This window comes from Corvus brachyrhynchos, unplaced genomic scaffold (assembly GCF_000691975.1).
Source record: "Corvus brachyrhynchos isolate BGI_N302 unplaced genomic scaffold, ASM69197v1 scaffold466, whole genome shotgun sequence".
In the NCBI taxonomy this organism is placed as follows: Eukaryota; Metazoa; Chordata; class Aves; order Passeriformes; family Corvidae; genus Corvus; species Corvus brachyrhynchos.
The window spans coordinates 214,867-233,897 of record NW_008238635.1 but is presented as its reverse complement, the minus strand read 5'-3'; the positions used below and the strand labels follow the sequence as shown (position 1 = coordinate 233,897).

Genomic DNA, 19,031 nt, shown 5'->3' with positions numbered 1-19,031 from the left:
AGCTCGTTTTGTGGGGGAAGGAGAAAACACGCCCCCCCTCCTCCCCCCCTCCCCGCCAGGGAGCGGTGCGTGCCCCGCAGCCGCCAGTCCGTGCGGGGCCGCCCGCAGAGGGAGCAGAGGCTTCACCGCAAAGAGTTAACGCAGGGCTGCAGGGTGCTCCAGGCTGGAGTCCTGTGTGCGCCTCTGAGATGCACCAGCCAATCCTAGAGACAGCAGTGAACTAGATGTAGCATGCTGTAAGGAGGGAGGTGAGGAAAATAGGGTCTAAACTGTCCCCGTCCATCACCAGGCAGACCTGCTTTTTGGGCTACGGTTTCTGTGCTACTTAGAGACCATCATGCATTTAAAAAGGTAAGGGCTTTGTTACCAACAGTCTGTGTTGTGATTCACTGCCGGATTCAAGTGCGTTTTCTGTGTAGCTTTCATTTAGTGCTAAATTGTGTAGCGCAGAGCGGGAAGAAAGTGGAATGTGGCATGATTTACTGTTCGGGAGTCGTTTTGGGAGACTACGTCAGCTTCGAGTTGTAACGATTTCATGTAGAGATTAAGCAAGTGAATGCATGTGAAGTAAAGTGAATTCATGACTGGCAGAAAAAATGAGATGTATGTGATAAGTGAAGGATGTTCTGTTGTAGCACCAAAATCAGTTATGGATCCGTATGAAATGAAGGCTAGTGTGAGATAGACCTGCTTTTGAAAAAATGTGGAGAGTAATTCAGAGGCATGTATCTGACAAGCAAGTCTGACAGAAAAAAAGCAAAAATAACTTCTTTCCTAGGAAAAACCCCATGCCTAACTTTATTTAAATACAACATCACAAAAGAATGCTATAAAAAGAAGTGAAGTCAGAACCTTACAGAGTCTGTATGTTCAGAGATGAGTGACTCTGACACATTAAGTGTACAGAGACAAAGCTAGAGTGGCCCTGCTTACATTTACAAGATATAAGAAATAACTTCAGAGGAGCAATCCGTTTAGATATCAGACTTTACAGACTGCTGTCATTGCTCAACTCCATCCCTGTGAGGAGTTACTCATTTTAAATAGGTGCTCCATCAGCTTTGCCATAAGACCAGCTTTGGGAGCAGAAACATTTGACTGGATCTCTTCCTTTCTGTACCCGAGCATAGCAACAGACCCTCGGTCTCAGATGCTGTTGCAGTGCTAATCAGCAGAGTTCCATCAAGAAACTACCCACAAATTCTGGCCTCCAACCATTTTTCTCTCTAAGGCATGTACATGATTTAAGCAGGGGAGGAATGAAAAAAAGAGATCTGTGATATTTTCTGTAAGCTGATCCACCTCCAGTGAGAGCAAACCTCCCCAACAGACGCTGAGTTCACCGGAGTCGTGTTTGGGGTGCTTGTTCACGAAATGCTGAAACCCTGTGAGTGAAAACGTTAACTAAGAAACATGAAAACAAGCAGCTGAATGTTTTTACAGAGCTCAGTGCAGAAGGCAGCATTTGTACAACAAGCCAACAAAACAACTTGAGAATATTCAAGTGATGTAATCATCCCCACTTATCCTTTCCTATTTTTTCCTACAACTCTCCGAATGCCTCCGTGAAGAATTAATTACAGAAGTCAATTCATTGTTTACACCAACATGTCCTAAAATTAACTTTTTAGTCACATAGATTGCTGTGACTTTTCATTCCTCTCAGTCCCAGGCAATGATTTATGGGAGTAAAGTGTTTTTACTTCATTTGTATTAACTCAAAATCGAGCAATCATATCTGATTGTGATCAGTCTAAGTAATTTCTTGCTTGAGATGCAACAACCATTGAAAACAAAAGGAAGGTCTTTTTACCAGCATGCTTGCTTCTTCAGCAGTTCTTGAAAATCTAAATGGAAAATTGGATGATCAAACTACTCGCCTAAGTTTTCCTCAGAAGAAAAAGAGTGGTGGGAAGTATTAGGTGATAGTTTCTGGAAACGTTATTTTCTAGCTCTCAGGCATACCTCATGCAGCCCGTTCTTAATCCTCCCAAAGCTTCACCTCTCCTCAGAACCAGAGGTAGACATTTGTTTTTACTCTCCTGAAGCACTCGTAATCTCGTATGGGAGCAAGAATACCAGAAAGACACTTTGACAAACAGAGCCCAGGTGCTCTTTGAGAAAGGTTGTGCTGAAACCACTGTCCTGTTAGAGCTGCAGGTAGTAGATTACAGCCAGTTGTGCCATGGGGAAGGTGTCTAACTTCTTCTTGATCTCATCCCGTACCATCATAAGAGAACATTTTTTAAAAACAAATTTGCAACCCCATTCTCTTCATAACATTGATTTCCTTTTTGCTCAATATATGTGTGTTCAGTGAGGGCCTGATCTTGGACAGTTGAAGGAGATCAGGACATCCCTATTAATTTCAATAAAAGCAAGATCAGTTTCCAAAACAATGTTTTGGAGCGCAAAGTGAACTTCAGATTTAGAAGGAAAAAAAGTGAGCATCATGGAGTTACATGCTGCACACTGAGCAGTGGGAGGCTTTGCACACCTTGAGTCAAATTGTATTAAAATACTAAAGAGCTGAAGAATTTGTAACCTGATCTTACATTGGTCTAGGCCTCAGTGCTTTTTCATAATTGATAAAGTAACATTTTTCTGTATGAAGTTGAGGGACACTGAGAGATCCCCACTGAGCTGCAGGTAATCAGCACCTTGTGACTCAGGTCATCACCCTGCTGAAAACTGCAATGTGAATAATTTGGTCTTCTAGCTTTGAAGTTAATAATGTATATGTACCCCAGTTTGTGTGCATACACAGATCCAGTTTATATATACATATGCATACACAGACATAAATATGCACGATATGCACTGCACATCCCTCCACATCCACGGTCTGTATAATCCCTTTTTTTGCCCTGGCTCACACCACAGGAACGATTATTTAGCCCAGTCTATTTCCCATCTCCCACTGAAAGTCTGCCCCTGCTCTGTGTGCCACAGAATAACGCGCTGACGAGAGGGAAGGAGGACACTGCCACACCAGAGCTTTTCAACTTCAACTAATGAGCCTCTCACAAAGGCCACGGATTTTGTTCCACCTTCAGGAGAAGATTGACCAAGCAATATATTTTGTTAGCTAAATTAAGACTATTAGACTGTAGTGGTTTCTCTTATAATGAGGTGAGAGCGTAAGGCTCGTGTGTCAGACACCTTTATTCTAACAGTTACGTTAATGGGGAAGAATTCTGCTCACTTGCAGTAACACCTTCAGTGCCACATCCAGCAGCACTCAATTAACGAGGAAAGTGGTTTGTAAGGCAGTTATTGTACATTGGCAAGTAAAGGATGTAGATCTGGGGAATCAGAGCACTGCTCTATACCGTTAATCCCATATTATTCATGACTACTGAGAATTCTGTAGAGCTAATTTAGCTCTTTCAGTACTTACAAATCCACTGGAAGTAACAAAACCACCTGGTTAAGTGAACATGGATGACCACTCTGAAGTCAAACGGGATTATTAAAATCCATTAGAAATGTTACTTTTTAATACCTTTTTTTTTTTCTTTTTTTCCTTTATTTGAAATCTGTTTCTAAGGAGGCTTACCATCGCTGGTGAAAAGCACTGCTAAATGCTGAAAAATGCTATCATGGATGGAGGTGGCAGCCCAAGTGGATATTTTTATTTCACTGTTTTTCACCTAAAACATTATTGATCCCTATTCATTGACAATTTGCTGGACAGAGAGAAACACATATAGGTTACAACAATTTTGATATTGAATAATTCTCTATGGTTTGTGCTTAATGTGCTGCCCTAAAGGCTAAAATTGCTGTATTTTAGGGCAGAGAAGATACAGACCTCTTCTTCTCCAGGATGTGTAGCTGCCCAGCATTTCTTGGATTAATCCCCTTATTCCTTTAGGTCTGTACCAACATTTCTAAGGAAGATGCTTGTTTAGATAAAGCAGGAACGTTTATGCAGGTCAAGACTCATCCTGCTGCCAGCCTCTGGGGACTGTGGATTTATTTCACAGAGAGCCATTAGTTGGTGATGTTCTCTTCTTAAGTCGCTGCTCCTGTGGGATGCAAATCTGACTCATTGGCTTAAAAAGTAGAAGCTTTAGTAACTACCTAAGCACCCTTTAAGCTCTCTGTTAGCTTGAGTTTATTAGATTGATTAACATTAGTTGAAGAGATGGTAGTGGCTTTTTTTTTTGAAAAGTACTCTTATTTATAAACCAGCTTAACTTCTTCATACTGGCTTGTCTTGGCTGGGCCAAGTCTAGAATGTTTTCTCAGTCTTTCTGGAAAAAAAGAGGTTATAATAAAGAAAACTGATGATCCTCATACTCAAAAAGACTGCAGTGGTCTGTAATTCCTCATAAACTGTTGTGTGTCTCTCATTCAGCACTGCAAAGGTATTGCTGAAAGTTTAAAGCTCCTCAACATTAGCTGAACAAATTTCTGCGGAATAAGAACGTGTTTTGCTATGAGCTACAGCAAGAAATAGTGATCATTTTGTACTAAGGTGGCTTTAGACTGGCTCATACCTAAATTAAAACAGTGGAGAGATAGCAATTCCTGATGCAAACTCAGACTTTCACCTCTTGTAGCATGGTGTTCGTAAGAAATACATCTTTTAGCAGACAGACTTTTTTTTTTCCCTCTAATTTTGCAATTTCTTCTAATCTTGTCTAAAATCAAGTCTTGCAAGGCAGCGCTGGTGTTAGATTTATGTAAGATAGCAGGCTGCCCAGTACACATAACATAATTATTACTTGTACAATCAAGCTTTATCCATCCTGAGCTGCAATTAGACCCACACTGGCTTGTTGGAGCTTGAATCTTTGCTCAGTCAGCCATAAAGTCCCTACTCTTGCTATAAAAAATTAATAGCTGTAACATGAACATTTAAGAGGATCTGGCTACTGCCCATGCAGTGGCTACAGGCTTGGAATGCTGCGGGAAAGGGACCGTGGAGAAATCATGCAACAGTTTTGAGCAGGATCAGCTGTAGAACCATGGTCTCTTGAAGCTTCCACGAGTCCTGCCTTGGGAGCTGGCACAACAGGTGGTGTAAATTTGTTGTTTTTTTCCTGCTGGAATAAATAGGTTGAAGATGAGGAACCTGAAGGGAGTTTTAACCACCCATTTATATCAGCTGAAAACCATCTACACCATCTGTGAAATCAGCTGTAAAATATGCTATGAGATCTGGAGTACTTTCCTCTGAAAGGCATAATAGAAGGGCAAAATAAAAACATTACCATTCTATTACATATCACTGTTAAGAAATAAAATATATAAAATAATCCATTCTTCTTGCAATGCATCCAGAAAAGTGCATTGAAAGAAAAATTTCATGATGTTAGATCTTTATGGATGTTATTCTTAACTACTGGTCTGAGTTGTAACCACTAATTTCCACGTGGAAAATAAAACCAAGAAGAGTGTAAATCCTCGATCAGCTGCAGCCTTAGCTAAAATTAAAGGGCTACATCCCATGCCTGAGTCAGAGCCTCCAAACTGAGAAATTCATTCTTAGAAATAAAAGAATCCCCAGCCACATTATTTGTGGATTAGGTCAGGTAATATCTGAGGGGATGGAAGTATGTGAAACTAGGCTGGATTTTGTAAATGTGTCCCCGTTGCAATCAGTACAGTTCATTGCTATTTTGGCCCTCTTCTTAAGTCCAGAGAACTGCTACACACCGTCACTTTCCCCCTTCATCATTGCATGAACAATATTAGCACTCCAACAGCTTCAAAGAAACTTCTATTTTTGCCTGAGACTGACAATTCCTTTCCTCTCCATTCTTTTTCTGAGCATTTGTTGCAAAATCTCCAGGAACAGAAATTTTAAGCAGCAACAAAAATAGTCAGCCGCTCTGTTTGTGGAATAATCAACTTCCTTTTTATTTTATAACATTTTTTGCCATCCAATAATTTGAAAGCTTTCTATAAGCATTGGCTGTTCAGGCTTCACAACAGAAACTGTCATTACAGAAGGTTAAGGGACTTGGCAGGGCTTATACAGTAAAATCAAAGTTGTGCTTTAAGGTAGCTCAGCTCCAAGTACTCTCCTTCCTCTCTGTAACCTGAATCTTCTTCAGTTCAACAATCTGTTGGCGAGCAAAGTTTCCTCCCACTCCATCCCATTTTAGCCCTTCTGCACTCATCAGTTATATTTGGATTTGTCCTCGGGCTCGAAAGCCTCTAGAACCAAAGCTTTGGTGTACAGTGTGTAAATAGCTGCTTCCTCCTGCTCTGGATGGCAGCAGCTGTAAGAGCCCTGGGTTTCAAAACCACTACAAGGATGAATTAAAAGAGGAAAGGGCTGTTTGTTACTCTGGAATGATTTACTGGGTACAGCTTATTTACATGTGTCTTAGTCTCTTCGTATCCTGCTGATACTTAGCTGTCAAATTGGGTCAGAAATCTTGTCTGGGGACTAAGAGTTATGAGTGAAAAGGAGATATGCTGGCACTAGTGTGTCATGACTGTTCAGTGCTCATTTATTACTTAATTTTAGGGTGTAGTCTTTACAGATCCTGAGAAGCAACTCGATTGCCATTAAAACACACTCAACGAGAACATCAGAGTAGAGAATACTGGATGATTAGAAGTTAAGCATTCAGTTTAAAAAAGAAATCCAGTAAGATGGAATGAAGGTTTCTAAATGTGTGTCTCCTGTTGAGATTTTCTTCAAACTTGAATGCTCCAGTATGAAAAAATTGTATGTCACAGCAATACATGTCATTCTGTGCCTGAGGAAATGCTGGACCAGAGCCTCTCCTAAAGCTGTTACTTTTCCATAGAGCCACTCCCAAACTTGTTCTGAGAGAGCTTGTTCTGTTTCCCTTCTAACACTTTTCACACCATCAGATGTTTTAGCTGAAAATTTTTGGACAGTTTGGGAGAATGTTTAGCATAACTTGTGTAGTGGAAGGGTGACTTAAGACTGAAATGTCATGCTGAGTTTTCATGCATAGAGATTTTGTCCATGTGCACTTGTGGACTTGCAAAGGTGAAGGTTTCATCCTCTATGGACTGCTGTGATTGGAAAAGTGCAGTCATCCAGCCTGGAGCAGACTTCCAGCTCTCAGAGCAGCAGGTTTTCTGTGCCTTTGTGGCATCCTGGCTGTTGGTCAGTTGAACCCCAGGGCTCACCCAGGGTCCTGCTCATCCATTCCAGAAATCAGCTTCCTTTTAGCTCCTCCTGTGACTGATACCTGTCATTTACCAAGAATTTTGGTGCTAGCCCACATTTAAAGATGAGGAACTTGAGACACTTGAGGACTTGGGTGTTTACAAGATCATGGAGAGAAAGGAAAATGGGGAATGGCTTTAAACTGAAAGAGAGTCAATTTAGAGATTTAGATTGAACATTGAGAAGAAATCCCACCCTGTGAGGGTGGGGAGGCCCTGGCACAGGGTGCCCAGAGAAGCTGTGGCTGCCCCTGGATCCCTGGCAGTGTCCAAGGCCAGGTTGGACAGGGCTTGGAGCAGCCTGGGCTAGTGGAAGGTGTCCCTGCCCGTGGCAGGGGTGGCACTGGGTGGGCTTTAAGGTCCCTTCCAACCCAAATCTTTCTGTGGCTCAATAATTTCTCCCTTTCAGTTTTTCACCTACACAGCCCCACCACCACCACGCAAGCTGGGACTGGAGGTCCTGGAGCCCCTGGTCAGCCCCCAGAGAGAGCAGGAGACCCAGATAAGGCTGGTCAAGGATATTGAGGCCTTTTTTGTGCTCTCAGAGCCTTGACAGGTAATATCTTCTCCTCAGCGGGCTCCTTGCAGAAACAGATTCACTCATTAAGGCTGAAAGACTGCAATGACAATTTGGGGATGCTGCTTTACATCATCAGCTAAAACACATAAGGATCCATTTGCACAGGAGGATGAACTTAGAGTAACAGATATAGAAAGTGCCTGATGGAATTTATACATCATGATTTGGGCAGCAAAGGGAAAAATGAGGTCTTTTACAAATATCAGACATTGAAACAGTTACCTTGGTACGCCTGGCAGCCAGCACATACTTCTCAGGCTGAGGAGGCTGGCACTTGCTGCACTGGGAAGCAGCAGAAAGCACATGGGGACATCAGCTGAAGGCTCACAGGCACTTGCAGGAGTGAAATTCTGCAGGGACAGAGCAAATACCGAGGCACGCTCTGTGGGCAAGAGCTGCAGCACTCATCAACCAGCCCTCACAGACAGACCCGAGACAGCTGCAGAGGTCAGGCTGACATATATTCTCTCTTTCTGTGCATGCATTTTCTGTTCTTTTCTCTGAAGACAGGGATGAGGAAAAAATAGCAGGATGAGGAAAAAAGTAGCAGGATTTAAAAAAAAAAAAAATTAAAAATCAGACTCTTATTTGTTGTTTATTTCAGCTGTTGAGGACATAGTTACAGGGGTCTTGTGCTTGTCTTCGAGAGGGGAGAAGAAAGCTGAAATCTGGCAGTGGATGAAGCTCTATTCGAATAAAGAAAAGATGCTGATTTAGAGTACATGTAGTAAAAACTGCTACCAGGACCTGCTGTGAAGACCACACTTAATCTTAAGCCTGGAATGTAAAACTCTCCTAAGCTTGTTAGACATAGAATTAATTTCTCCTTTCAGATTTCTTTTTGGATTATTGTAGCTCAGAATGAATACCAGAGAACAAGCTGATCCAATCCCCCTCCAGAAAATCATGTTGACAAACATGGCTTGTCTATCCAGGTGCCTTCTAATTTTTCCACAGTGTCACACGCCGTCCCCTGCAGCTCACGTGTGTCAGATCTGATGGCAGGGAGAGCTCACCATCCTCCACCCTGGTCCTTCTCAGCAACCTGGGCCAGCTGGCATTGGAAGGAGCTGAGCTTTAACATCCCTTCCAGCCCAAACACTTGTGGCTCTATGGTTCGGTGATTCCAGTGCCCCAAATGCCTCTTCTGTTTCTTTGTTCTACCAAAGGCACCTGTTGGGTCTCTTGTTCCTGCCCCAGACATCTGGTGGGACTTCAAACTGGCAGCTGACTATGACCACAGGACAGAGCAGCCCACCTCAGCTCACAAGTCCTTTTGCTGTCCTTCAGGAAGTTCAGCTTGGGAGATGTTTTCTCATGGATTTGAGTATCCTCCTTTGAAGAACAGAACCTACGTGGCGGCTAAGCCCAGAGCAGAGCACGACTGAGATCCTTTTGGCTCTCTGCTCTACCCTCCTCCTCCGTAGCTGATACTGATTGCAGCACTTTCTGCTCTTTTCTTCCACAGCACATCATCAGCTCCGCGGCTGTTTCATTTACACTGGGCTGTGTGAGGATTCCATGGGCAGAAGCCTCCTCGGGTCTCACTCATTTAAAATTGTTAGCATGAGAAAAATTGCTTCTTGAAAAAAGAATAAGAACCACTGATGATAACGCAGTAGGTCCTGCGGTGCTCTGCAAAGGTGGGCAATACGATCATCACACTTCAGATGGGGGAGTGAAAGCAGAGACACATGAAGTGATAAACCCAGGGTCTTGTGGCAGATAAGAGCAATCTCTGAGACACAGACTAGTGCTTTATTCTTTATGCAAAATGTCTTTCCATTTTTCAGTGTCAAAATACCTTTGAAAAAAAATGGTCTGGACTTATCTTGCATTCTCTGAGCTTCACCGTTTCCCATCCAGCTGCAGTGAATAAAATGTTGCTCCTTGCCATTGATTCAAAGTTGCAGCGTTCCTGAGAATTTTGTGTAATAGCTAGGAAACAAAGAGTTTGCTCCATTCCTCTTTTCCATGATGTGCAGTCTAAAAGAAATATGAGGAATACTCTGCTACACCATGTATTGTACTTGATCAAAAGTAGTAACTTTGAAATCCCTAAGGCTTGTGAGGAATGGAGGCATGGAGTACCAAAACCCTCATAAACAGTAAAATTATGACCTGACTGAAATCCAACTGCCTACAAACAGAATTGGATATATTCCTCTCCATCTGTCACCAGATTTTGTCTTTTTTTTTTGTTTATTTTTAAAGGATATGTAAGTAATAGTTAATATTTTGATTAGTTCAAAGAAAGCCAAACTTTGTGTTTTGCAGAAAAAAAGCACCATCTTAGATACGTTAATTTTCTAAAGGTTATAAAAAAATTATTTATTACTTTCCTTTGAGAGGAAATATCTGAGAATAACAGTCTTAAATTTTTATTTCATCATTATGGGAAGTTACAGCCAGGAGAACCCCACTTCAGCATAGAGGATTCTCAATTTCCACGGAGAGCTGGGACGTATCAGCGTTTTCTTGGAATTCAAGTGAACATAAAAACCAAAGGACTTCAGAGAGACCCTGGTCTTCTTCATTTTCACTGACAGAAGGGGATCTCTGTGGGATCTCAGACCAAGGCCTCAGATACATCTCTCAGATTGCAGGGTAGAGAGAAATATTAAAAAAAACCAAACCCGAACCCAATCTTATTGAAAATGCCCGTAAATTTGTGCAGTTATTTTATTTTGATTCTTGAGAACTGCAGGTAGATGTGGCCCAAAAAAAGTTGCTGGTGATGCCTAACATCAACTTCATTGACCCTTATGTAAAAGGTTGCTCCACTACTGAACCAGTAATGACCAATTTCGAAGCTATATCTTTACTGTATATTAACACATCTGTATTATACTTGACTCTCACCTCTTGGGAAATAAAAGATTACATGCACTGAGGTAACAATAGATCACTTTTTTTTTCTTTTCCCTGAGAAATTTTTTTCCCACAATTTCCATTTTAGAAAGGATTTAAAATTACTGATTTTTTTTTTTTTTTCCTTGAGCATTGCTGTGCACACATCTGGGCTGGCTCTACATTATTCTGTGTATCTTGGTATACATTGTTTATTAATTAATGTTCTGCAAGCAAGAGAGCTCAACCTGCAAATCAAGCAGACATTTCAACCTGCACTCTTTTAGCTTAGTATCTTAGTGACGTCATAAACTACCCAATGTAATTATATACAATTTTAATCTTTTAAAAAATTACCTACAAAAGAAAGACTGAATTTGGTGCGTTCTGCCCTGAAATACCATGACAACAAAAAGACCACAGATGCCCTGTTCTCTTGTTTGCAGCTGAATCTTGATGAAATTTGTCCCAGTGGCCACAACGTTTGCACTGCTCTTGCCAGCTCTGTGTTCTCACGTGACATAAATACATGGATTTTGCCAGGCTCCAGAAGCTTTACATGTTCATGAGAGGTAGGACTTAGCTATGGTATTCCCAGAAGATGCTGAGTCAAATTCACTAATGCCAGTGAGGAGACAATAGGTTTCTAACAAAGAAGAATTTAGCCTGTTATGCTTCTCCAACCCACTTTAACCTCAGAATTTAGAAGAAGGACCAAAAAGCTTCACAGCATTTGCAAATGGTAGCTGGGTGAAACCATGGGGATAACAGAAAATAGTTGTGCAGAGCATCTGCACCTGAGAATTGTCCTTTAAGCCAGCATCTCAAAGGGACAGTTGTTGACACAACAGTTTTAATCACAGCATAAATATTGCATTATTTGCTCTCTGTATAAGGTCTCCTCTACTTGAAAATCCACCAGCTCTGTTACCTAACAGGTGTTTTAGTGGCCAAGCCCCACCCTTTGTCTACCACAAATTTAATACAGATTGTTCTTCTCTGGAATTGCAACTGCAAACCTTGTATGTTCCCTACGTCTGTAACAGTCTTTAGAAAATGTTTTCAGGGCATTTGCATTCATTAGAGAATTTGAATATTCAAGATTTTAAGGTATTTCTGATACTGTAAGCTTTGCAAAAATCCTTTGGCTAGAATTTTCTAAATTATCTTTTAATAGGAAACACACATTTAGATGCCTCTAAACAGCTTAACCCCTCCCTTAGCACTAGTTTTTTTTTCAGGCTTCTGTCCCTTGTTTGTTAAAGTTTCCCTCTCAGGGGTGTTATGAGAATTAATGCAATGCAGAATGATTTTGCAACGACTGGACAACAGAGATAAGTGGATAAGTACCAGTTACAAATACACATGTGATTTTTCTCTCCTTATTTCTCTCCTGTATATTTACAGGAAGATACCTCCATAGATCTTTAAAACAAGGAGATCTTTAAAAGAAGATTATTTTCTTCTGTACCCTCACAGGTTCTCTGCAGGTGTTTTGCCAGTGGTTAATTTATGACACACTATGAGGTGCAGCATTAAGCCAAAAATAAATTCCTGGCTCTTCACTATTCCTTTTCAACTGCTCGTTTAGTCTAGTTTTAGGAAGATGCTACATATACACAGTAATTCACTTTGCAATCCTAATATTATCATTTTGAATTCAAAAGGGACTCAATTAGTCACCATTGCAGTTTAACAGCCTGAAACACTTAAGTGTTAACAAGTACCTGAAAAAGCAAACTCCTATCCCTTCTCATTTAATCAATTAAGCAAATTTTTCAAAAGAAAAGTTAGAAATTTTATAACAGCAGTAGGTATGAAAATTGAAATTCTCATTACACTCACTTTCTGTAACTTCCACATAATGTCAGAAAATTATGCCCAGGATCTTCCCTGTCTATGCTAAGGATGATGGAAGGGAATGAATATGCTGTGCAATATATTGTCCCCCCATTAATGATAAGAAGAGACAAAAGCATTTGTGGATTTTTGCTCTGCTGTGATGCAGAGGCTGGTCTGGCCCATCTGGAAGTGACTGGAATGTTTTCTTCATTTACACTGAGGTAGTTTCTAGCAGGAAATGGCAACCAAATGATCATTGTGGCTTTTATGGGCCAGTAGAGCAATCTAAGGCATTTCAGTTTTGCTTCAGATCTGTGCAGACTTTCTCACACAGTGGGAGGAAGGTTATGCAGCAGTGTAACCTCAAATACATGAATTTCAACCTGTGAAGGAAAAAAAGAATCCACCAGTCTAGGAAGATGATGCTCAAACTTCATAGAGTAAACACAAATATGCAGACTTTTTTTGCATGGTAGTGATGGCTTGGGAGTAGAAATAAAAGTTTGAGAGTTCTCCGTTGTAGACTCCTGGAATCTCATTTTGAAAGGATTTATAAAATTAATGCAATCTGTGTTTTATGGTCAGAAACTACTGCATGGCTGTAACTGTTTATGGTTACAACTCAGTGTCTTGGTACAGGCTCAGCATTAAATATGAGCAGGGTCGTTCTTTATACATTTACTGTTTGCACAATCACGTCCAAACCATGTTACAAACAATTACACCACATAAAGCCTGAGTATTTATCTGGTTGTGTAGACAGATTATTATATTCTTAGACTGCAAATTCCTGTTGGTTCACAAGAACCTCTGCGCTCTTCTGGGGGCAGTCAGCTTCCTGCAGACCCTTGACAGTATTAATGTCTCACATACATGCACAGAGCATATTCATTCAGTGACACAATTTTCATTATAAAGGACAGGGGTGCTGGGTGTGCAGTTGCAGGACTGTTCTCTTGGAAGTATCCTTCTTGTAGGGCGCACTTACAGACCAAATTACTCATGGGAAGGAAAAATCTCCCACCAAGTTCCAAGAATCATTGCAAAGGACATGGTAAAAATGTCGTGATGAGTGCTGATTTGAGTGAATGTGGATCCAACATTTTGTTCCCTGTAAACTCATCAGCTAGAAAAATTAAAGCTCTCACATTCATATGTTTTAATTCATTCTGTGCTGTTTCACCTTAGACTGAAAACTGGAACTGATTGCTTGTATATATTTAGGAATCTACATGAACTTTGTTATCTCTGGGAACCTCATGGTCTTGCATAGATGTTTTAATGAAATCTCTACAGGATATTAGAAACATTAGCCCATTCCACAGGTGTGGGGCTGAGGTACAGAGGGAAACTGTGGCTTGTCTTCACTGAGTTCCTACATGCTGCAATCAATACTTGATTTACGATTGGGCACCCAGAAAAAATTGTTTAGGCACCATTTAAAAGGAGTTTCTAGGCTGATCCATTGAGTTGGAGTGATTTGGACTGAAAGTAAAATGCTGCTGTCAGGGATACTCAAAATTTTGGCGTCTGGAGTTGGAGTAACTCACTTGAACTGATCACTGTGGGCTCTTGATCAGGGCAGTCTCCTCTGTCCAGCCATGCTGGTTTGGACAGAACAATGTGGGTCTGTTAACTACACTTTGCAGTGAAGACAAACCACAACGTAATTTTCCCAAGGACATTAAAAGAGAAAGCAGCCTGGGTTCTTCTGAATCTCACCTGTTTTCTGTCCAGTGTGTGAACTGTGAGCTTATGTACAGACATTGCTGAATGATTTTGTACTGCTGCTAACAGACAAGAATCTGATGTTGCATATTTTTCATTAATGACTAGCATGAATGGGAAAAAAAAAACCCCAACAATCCCTCCCCTGATGATTTGTGAAGATTTCCCTTCAACAGTAAATATTATCGCTGATGATGTTAATGAAGACATTAGTTTCACAGCATTTGAAGTACTGAAACACTCCACTGTTAACTAGCCTAGTGGGGTTTATGCTAATGTAAAATATAATAAAATAGAGGCCACTATCTCTTTAAGCTGAAAGAAAGGAAACTTGTTTCTACTTCCAAGGGATGCCTAGTGTGTGCTTATCTAATTGACTGTGTATTTTGTCTAGGTGTTGAGGGAAAGCTAAGAGAATGAAGGCTCTAAGTCCCCAGTGGAAGCATGATATGGCGATGCAGTGCTGGTGCTGAATTGTTCTCTCTGATGGCTCTATGGGAGTGGATAGCACTGAGTCTTCATTGCTGGGTTTTAGCGGTTGCTGCTGTCTCGGATCAGCATGCCACAAGCCCCTTCGACTGGCTCCTCTCTGATAAGGGACCCTTCCATCGCTCACAGGAATACACAGATTTTGTGGACAGAAGTCGACAGGGATTTAGCACAAGATACAAGATTTACAGGTATGAAGCAAAGGGAAAGCAATTACAGAGGTGCCATCTTTAGAAGTTGTAAATTATCCATAAGGGTTTCCTTAAGGGAAAGTTTCAGTTGTGGGAACAAATCCATAGACACCAAACTCATTGCTGAAATATATGCAAGGCCATATGCAAGGCCACTGTGTGTTATGGAAATGCTGCTTGTGTTGTTTCTGTTTTGTTTGAAGAACTTTTGATAATTGATTTTGTTGCTCTGAAAAACGTTGTTGTTTACTACCCACCTTTACTCTGTCCTAGTGATATAGTCAAAAATGTGCTAGGGATTCAAACACCACCTTTGGCTGCAGAGGGATCACCTTTGATCATGTATCAAGTTCAATTGCTTTCCATGTGGCTCATCAAGACTTAAGCTGAGGCTTTAAGAATGAAATTGTGGTTCTGCATATGCTGCTGACAGAAGAGACTTCATGGTACAAAGGAGGGCGTTTCAAAAGCGACTCAAAAATGTTTAATGTGGTTTTATGCCAATGCTTTGAAAAGGGGTGTTCTCTTCCCTGAGGAATTGAGGGATAAGAGCCACTGTGAATTTTAACAGAGGTTAAAATTCAGGTGTTTGGTCCATCACAAATCTCAGCATTAGGCTGGCCCAGTTCAGGCCAAGAAAAGAAAAAAATGGGGGAAGACTTCAAAAGTATAGGTCTGCTTGAGAATTTGGGCCTTGCTGTGGAATTGCCTCAATGATATATTTGTAACCTGTGAGTCTCTTTTGAGACAGTGCTGGTGAAATATCTGCTCAATCATTTGCAACGGGTGTAACTCAGTAGCATCCAATATTATCAAGGACGTAGGGAGGAAAAGGGGAGTTCAGTCTAATACGAGTGACCTAATGGCAAGTAGACAGAAGGGGACAAATGAGAGACCAGGAGAGATTAAAGACTGGGAAAATAAATCTATAAGCAGAGATACTTTTCACTTCAAGTTGTGACAGACCCCTCCCAACAGCCAAAAGAAAGTGAGGCAGCAGGGCAATACAGGGCAGATTTTCAGCTCACCTGACAGCTGCCCGTCCTACAAACACAGCCCATATTGGTATGGGAAGACACACACTGATGTCACTGAAAAGCACAGAAGAGTTTGTGCAAATGTCATACCTATTTCAGGTTATTATTCCCTAGTGATACCCAGTCCTTTAGAAGAAGGTAAGAGGGATATATGCCTATATGTATATTTAGTTCACTGTCCAGTGGCCTGTGACAAAAGTGCTGGCCTAAGCGTGTAAAGAATTTATTTTTAAGGGGTTTGCTTTATTTTCCTTTCCCAAATACATGCAGTAGAGGGCACTCTGTTGCAGGTCAATTTTGCAGTGGGCTCCTTTGCCATAGACAGAGAAATTAAACACATTTTGAAAATAAAGTGTGATTTGGAAATATGCTTGATGAAGTGGCTTGTCTTAACAGAACAGCATTGCCCAATATTTACTGCATTTTAAAAGCCAGCTGTCAGGACCAATAATGTAAAGCCAATAATGCAGAGACTGAGGCAGCATATTTTATTCCCATTATTCTGTATTAGTCAAAACTGAACCGAAATTATCTTGCTAAAACATGAAAGATGGAATTGTATTTCATTTGAGCTCTTACAATCAGGTCCTTGAGAATTTTTCTCCTCTCAGCCATCATTACAGCAACATTGTTAAGTTTCACAGATCTGTAATCACATTGCTAATATTTATTTGGGTTTGTGCATAGGTTTCAATTGACTTTAATTTACACAATCCCACAGAAAATGTTTCTCATGTTTAGTTCCATTCTCTGCCTGTTCCCTTCAGGTAATGAGCCAGGAAGTCAAAAGAGGCACAAGCTGTACTTTTTTTTGATTTTGCCCTCCAAAAACAAATCTTATTGTAAAGTTTCCTCGTAAAATATGGTCCCATTAGTGAGCAGTGCAGAACACCGTGACCTTGTTACAAGCCACACACTGTAAATTTAATCCCTGTTGCTTTTCTATGAGCTTTCCCAGGCTATAGGACTTGGAGCCTAATTGTCTGTTCATTCCCTCACCTGTCTTTTACCTAATGGAAACAATCCCTCCGGGGCAGGTCCTTGTTTGAAGGGAGAGGTAAGGAAGAGGAAAGCACCTGCCTGCATGGACTCAGCCATATTAACAAGGGAGAAAGGTGCTGACAGAGCCCCTCCAGTCCCTGAGCTCTTCACTTCAGCCCTTGAACCTCACACCTGACACCCGATATTTAAAGATTAAGGATGAAGGGAAGTCTTCTTCCTTCATTTTAGATCCATGTCAGGTCGAAATCCACGGGGCTGAGGAAGAGTGGGATGCGTAGGGTGAGGGACTCCAGGGGATTGTGTCCCATTTGAACCCTTCCTGGCAGGATGCTGGTAGCACAGTGGGGTCAGACAGAAAATTACTGAAGACGCTTTTTTTTAATGGCACAAATGTGGCAAGTGGGCTACCTGAAGGTAGGTCTCTCTTCTGGGGAAGGGGCTGGCTCCAGAAGGACTGATGGGGCTGCGAGCAGTCACTGCTCACCTCCTGTGTCTCCAGACCGACAGCATCCAAGCCTTACACAAGAGATGACCATCACAAAATACCCCATCAAGTCCTGTTGCCCATGGGAACCAACTTAGGATGACCAAGCTCACGCTGGGACTGTTTGTCTACAACTAACAGAAGTGAAGCGGCCTTAATAAAAATAAAATATTCCATGTTATAATTTAAGGTGTGTAGCAGGAGATTTCAGCACGAGACTGCCGCCTGATTTTTGCTTTCCAACAATGGAACAATTATTCAGTGACTAGAATGATATTTTGATTTCCCCTCCATTTGCAGTCTCAGGAGAGGCAGTAATGATGTGGAAAAAAAATAAGATCTCAACGGAATCTGTAATATCCCTAAGATTTTATTTCATTCTCTCATTAATAACATTCTCTATTTTAATCAAAAATGTGTTAAAAAGCAGAGAATACATGTTATTCTGCTTTTGGTTATATCAGGCAATGCATTTTTCTGTAAATACCAAAGTCAGAGGTACAAAGGCCTTTGTCTTGTACCACTGTTTGACACTGGTTTGAATGGGACCAAGGTCACACACTGCAGGCCCATGAAAGATATAGAATGATTAAAATCAGATAATAGGACAGAGAACTGGAGAAGCAGCCAGTAGAGAGAACAACAAAGAGTATTAAAATGGAACTTGCTTGAAGGAAACATGGTCATTATTTCTCAGATATTGAGTAAAACAATGTTGTGATAATTCTTCTACTTCTGTCACTTGCGTGGCAGGAGACAGACTGATTTTAAAGTTTAATTTCACATATGGCAATTGTTTTTAATAATACTCAGTAGGCTTACTTTTTTCAGTTCTTATTTTACATAACCTGTTTCCATTTAAAATAGATGTAGTCAAACTTTTAGCCTAAAACAAGAAAATTGATCACTCCATGGACTGTGTGCTAGCATTTCTATTTTCATGGAATCCCAGACTGGTTTGTTTTGGAAAGGACCTTAAAGATCACCCAGTTCCCATGGGCAGGGACACCTTCCACTAGGCCAGGTTGTTCCAAGCCCCGTCCAAGCTGGCCTTGGACACTTCCAGGGATCCAGGGGCAGTCACAGCTTCTCTGGGCACCCTGTGCCAGGGCCTCCCAACCCTCACAGGGAAAAATATCCAATCTAAATTTACCCTTTTTCAGCTCAAAGCCAACCTGTTCGTATGTCAATGAGGCAAAAAGCAGCTGCTCTGTACCCACACCCTCTGGTCACTGTAAACCAGTGTTCATTTGACCATGAATCTGTTATAAATTGTAGGGATGAAGCCAAAGATTTGCACCAAGGAACACAGTGATTAACTGAGCCAAATTTCTAGTAAGAGGTCTTAACTTCAGCACATTTTTTTGAAGCATAAAAGTTTATGCTTTCTTTTAATCTCCATATCTGGCTTTCGTAGCATAAAACCATCATGTGATAAAACCAACTGGTGCATCAATTGTGGGGATGTACCAGTAGGAGAATCATCTGCTACCCATATTTTATTCTATCTATTAAAGTTCAATTATGTTCATGGGCAAACAAGCTGCCTCTCCCTAAGGCCAGGAGTTTTCAGTGTTACAGGACAGAGCAGAAAGATGCAAATATATATGAAATAATGTTTTAATCTGGTATTGCAGAACACTAAATAATTACAAGTGGTGTTC

General features: G+C 41.1%; 1 protein-coding gene across 4 annotated transcripts in view; it reads left to right on the top strand.

Annotated features, from left to right (window-relative positions):
* Positions 1-19,031, top strand: part of LOC103617763 (BMP/retinoic acid-inducible neural-specific protein 3) — a 209,491-nt gene that overhangs the window by 3,345 nt on the left and 187,115 nt on the right. The window contains exons 2-3 of one of the 4 annotated variants that reach the window (XM_017737450.1): positions 9,213-9,387; positions 14,559-14,844. The exons of 1 other annotated variant lie outside the window; for it this stretch is intronic. In XM_017737450.1, the coding sequence (XP_017592939.1) occupies positions 14,609-14,844 (236 nt within the window). In that variant the 5' untranslated portion in view covers positions 9,213-9,387; positions 14,559-14,608. Of the gene's footprint in view, positions 1-22; positions 352-9,212; positions 9,388-14,558; positions 14,845-19,031 lie in introns of those variants that run through there. 2 more of the 4 variants (XM_017737449.1, XM_008636099.2) reach the window with 2 other exon arrangements.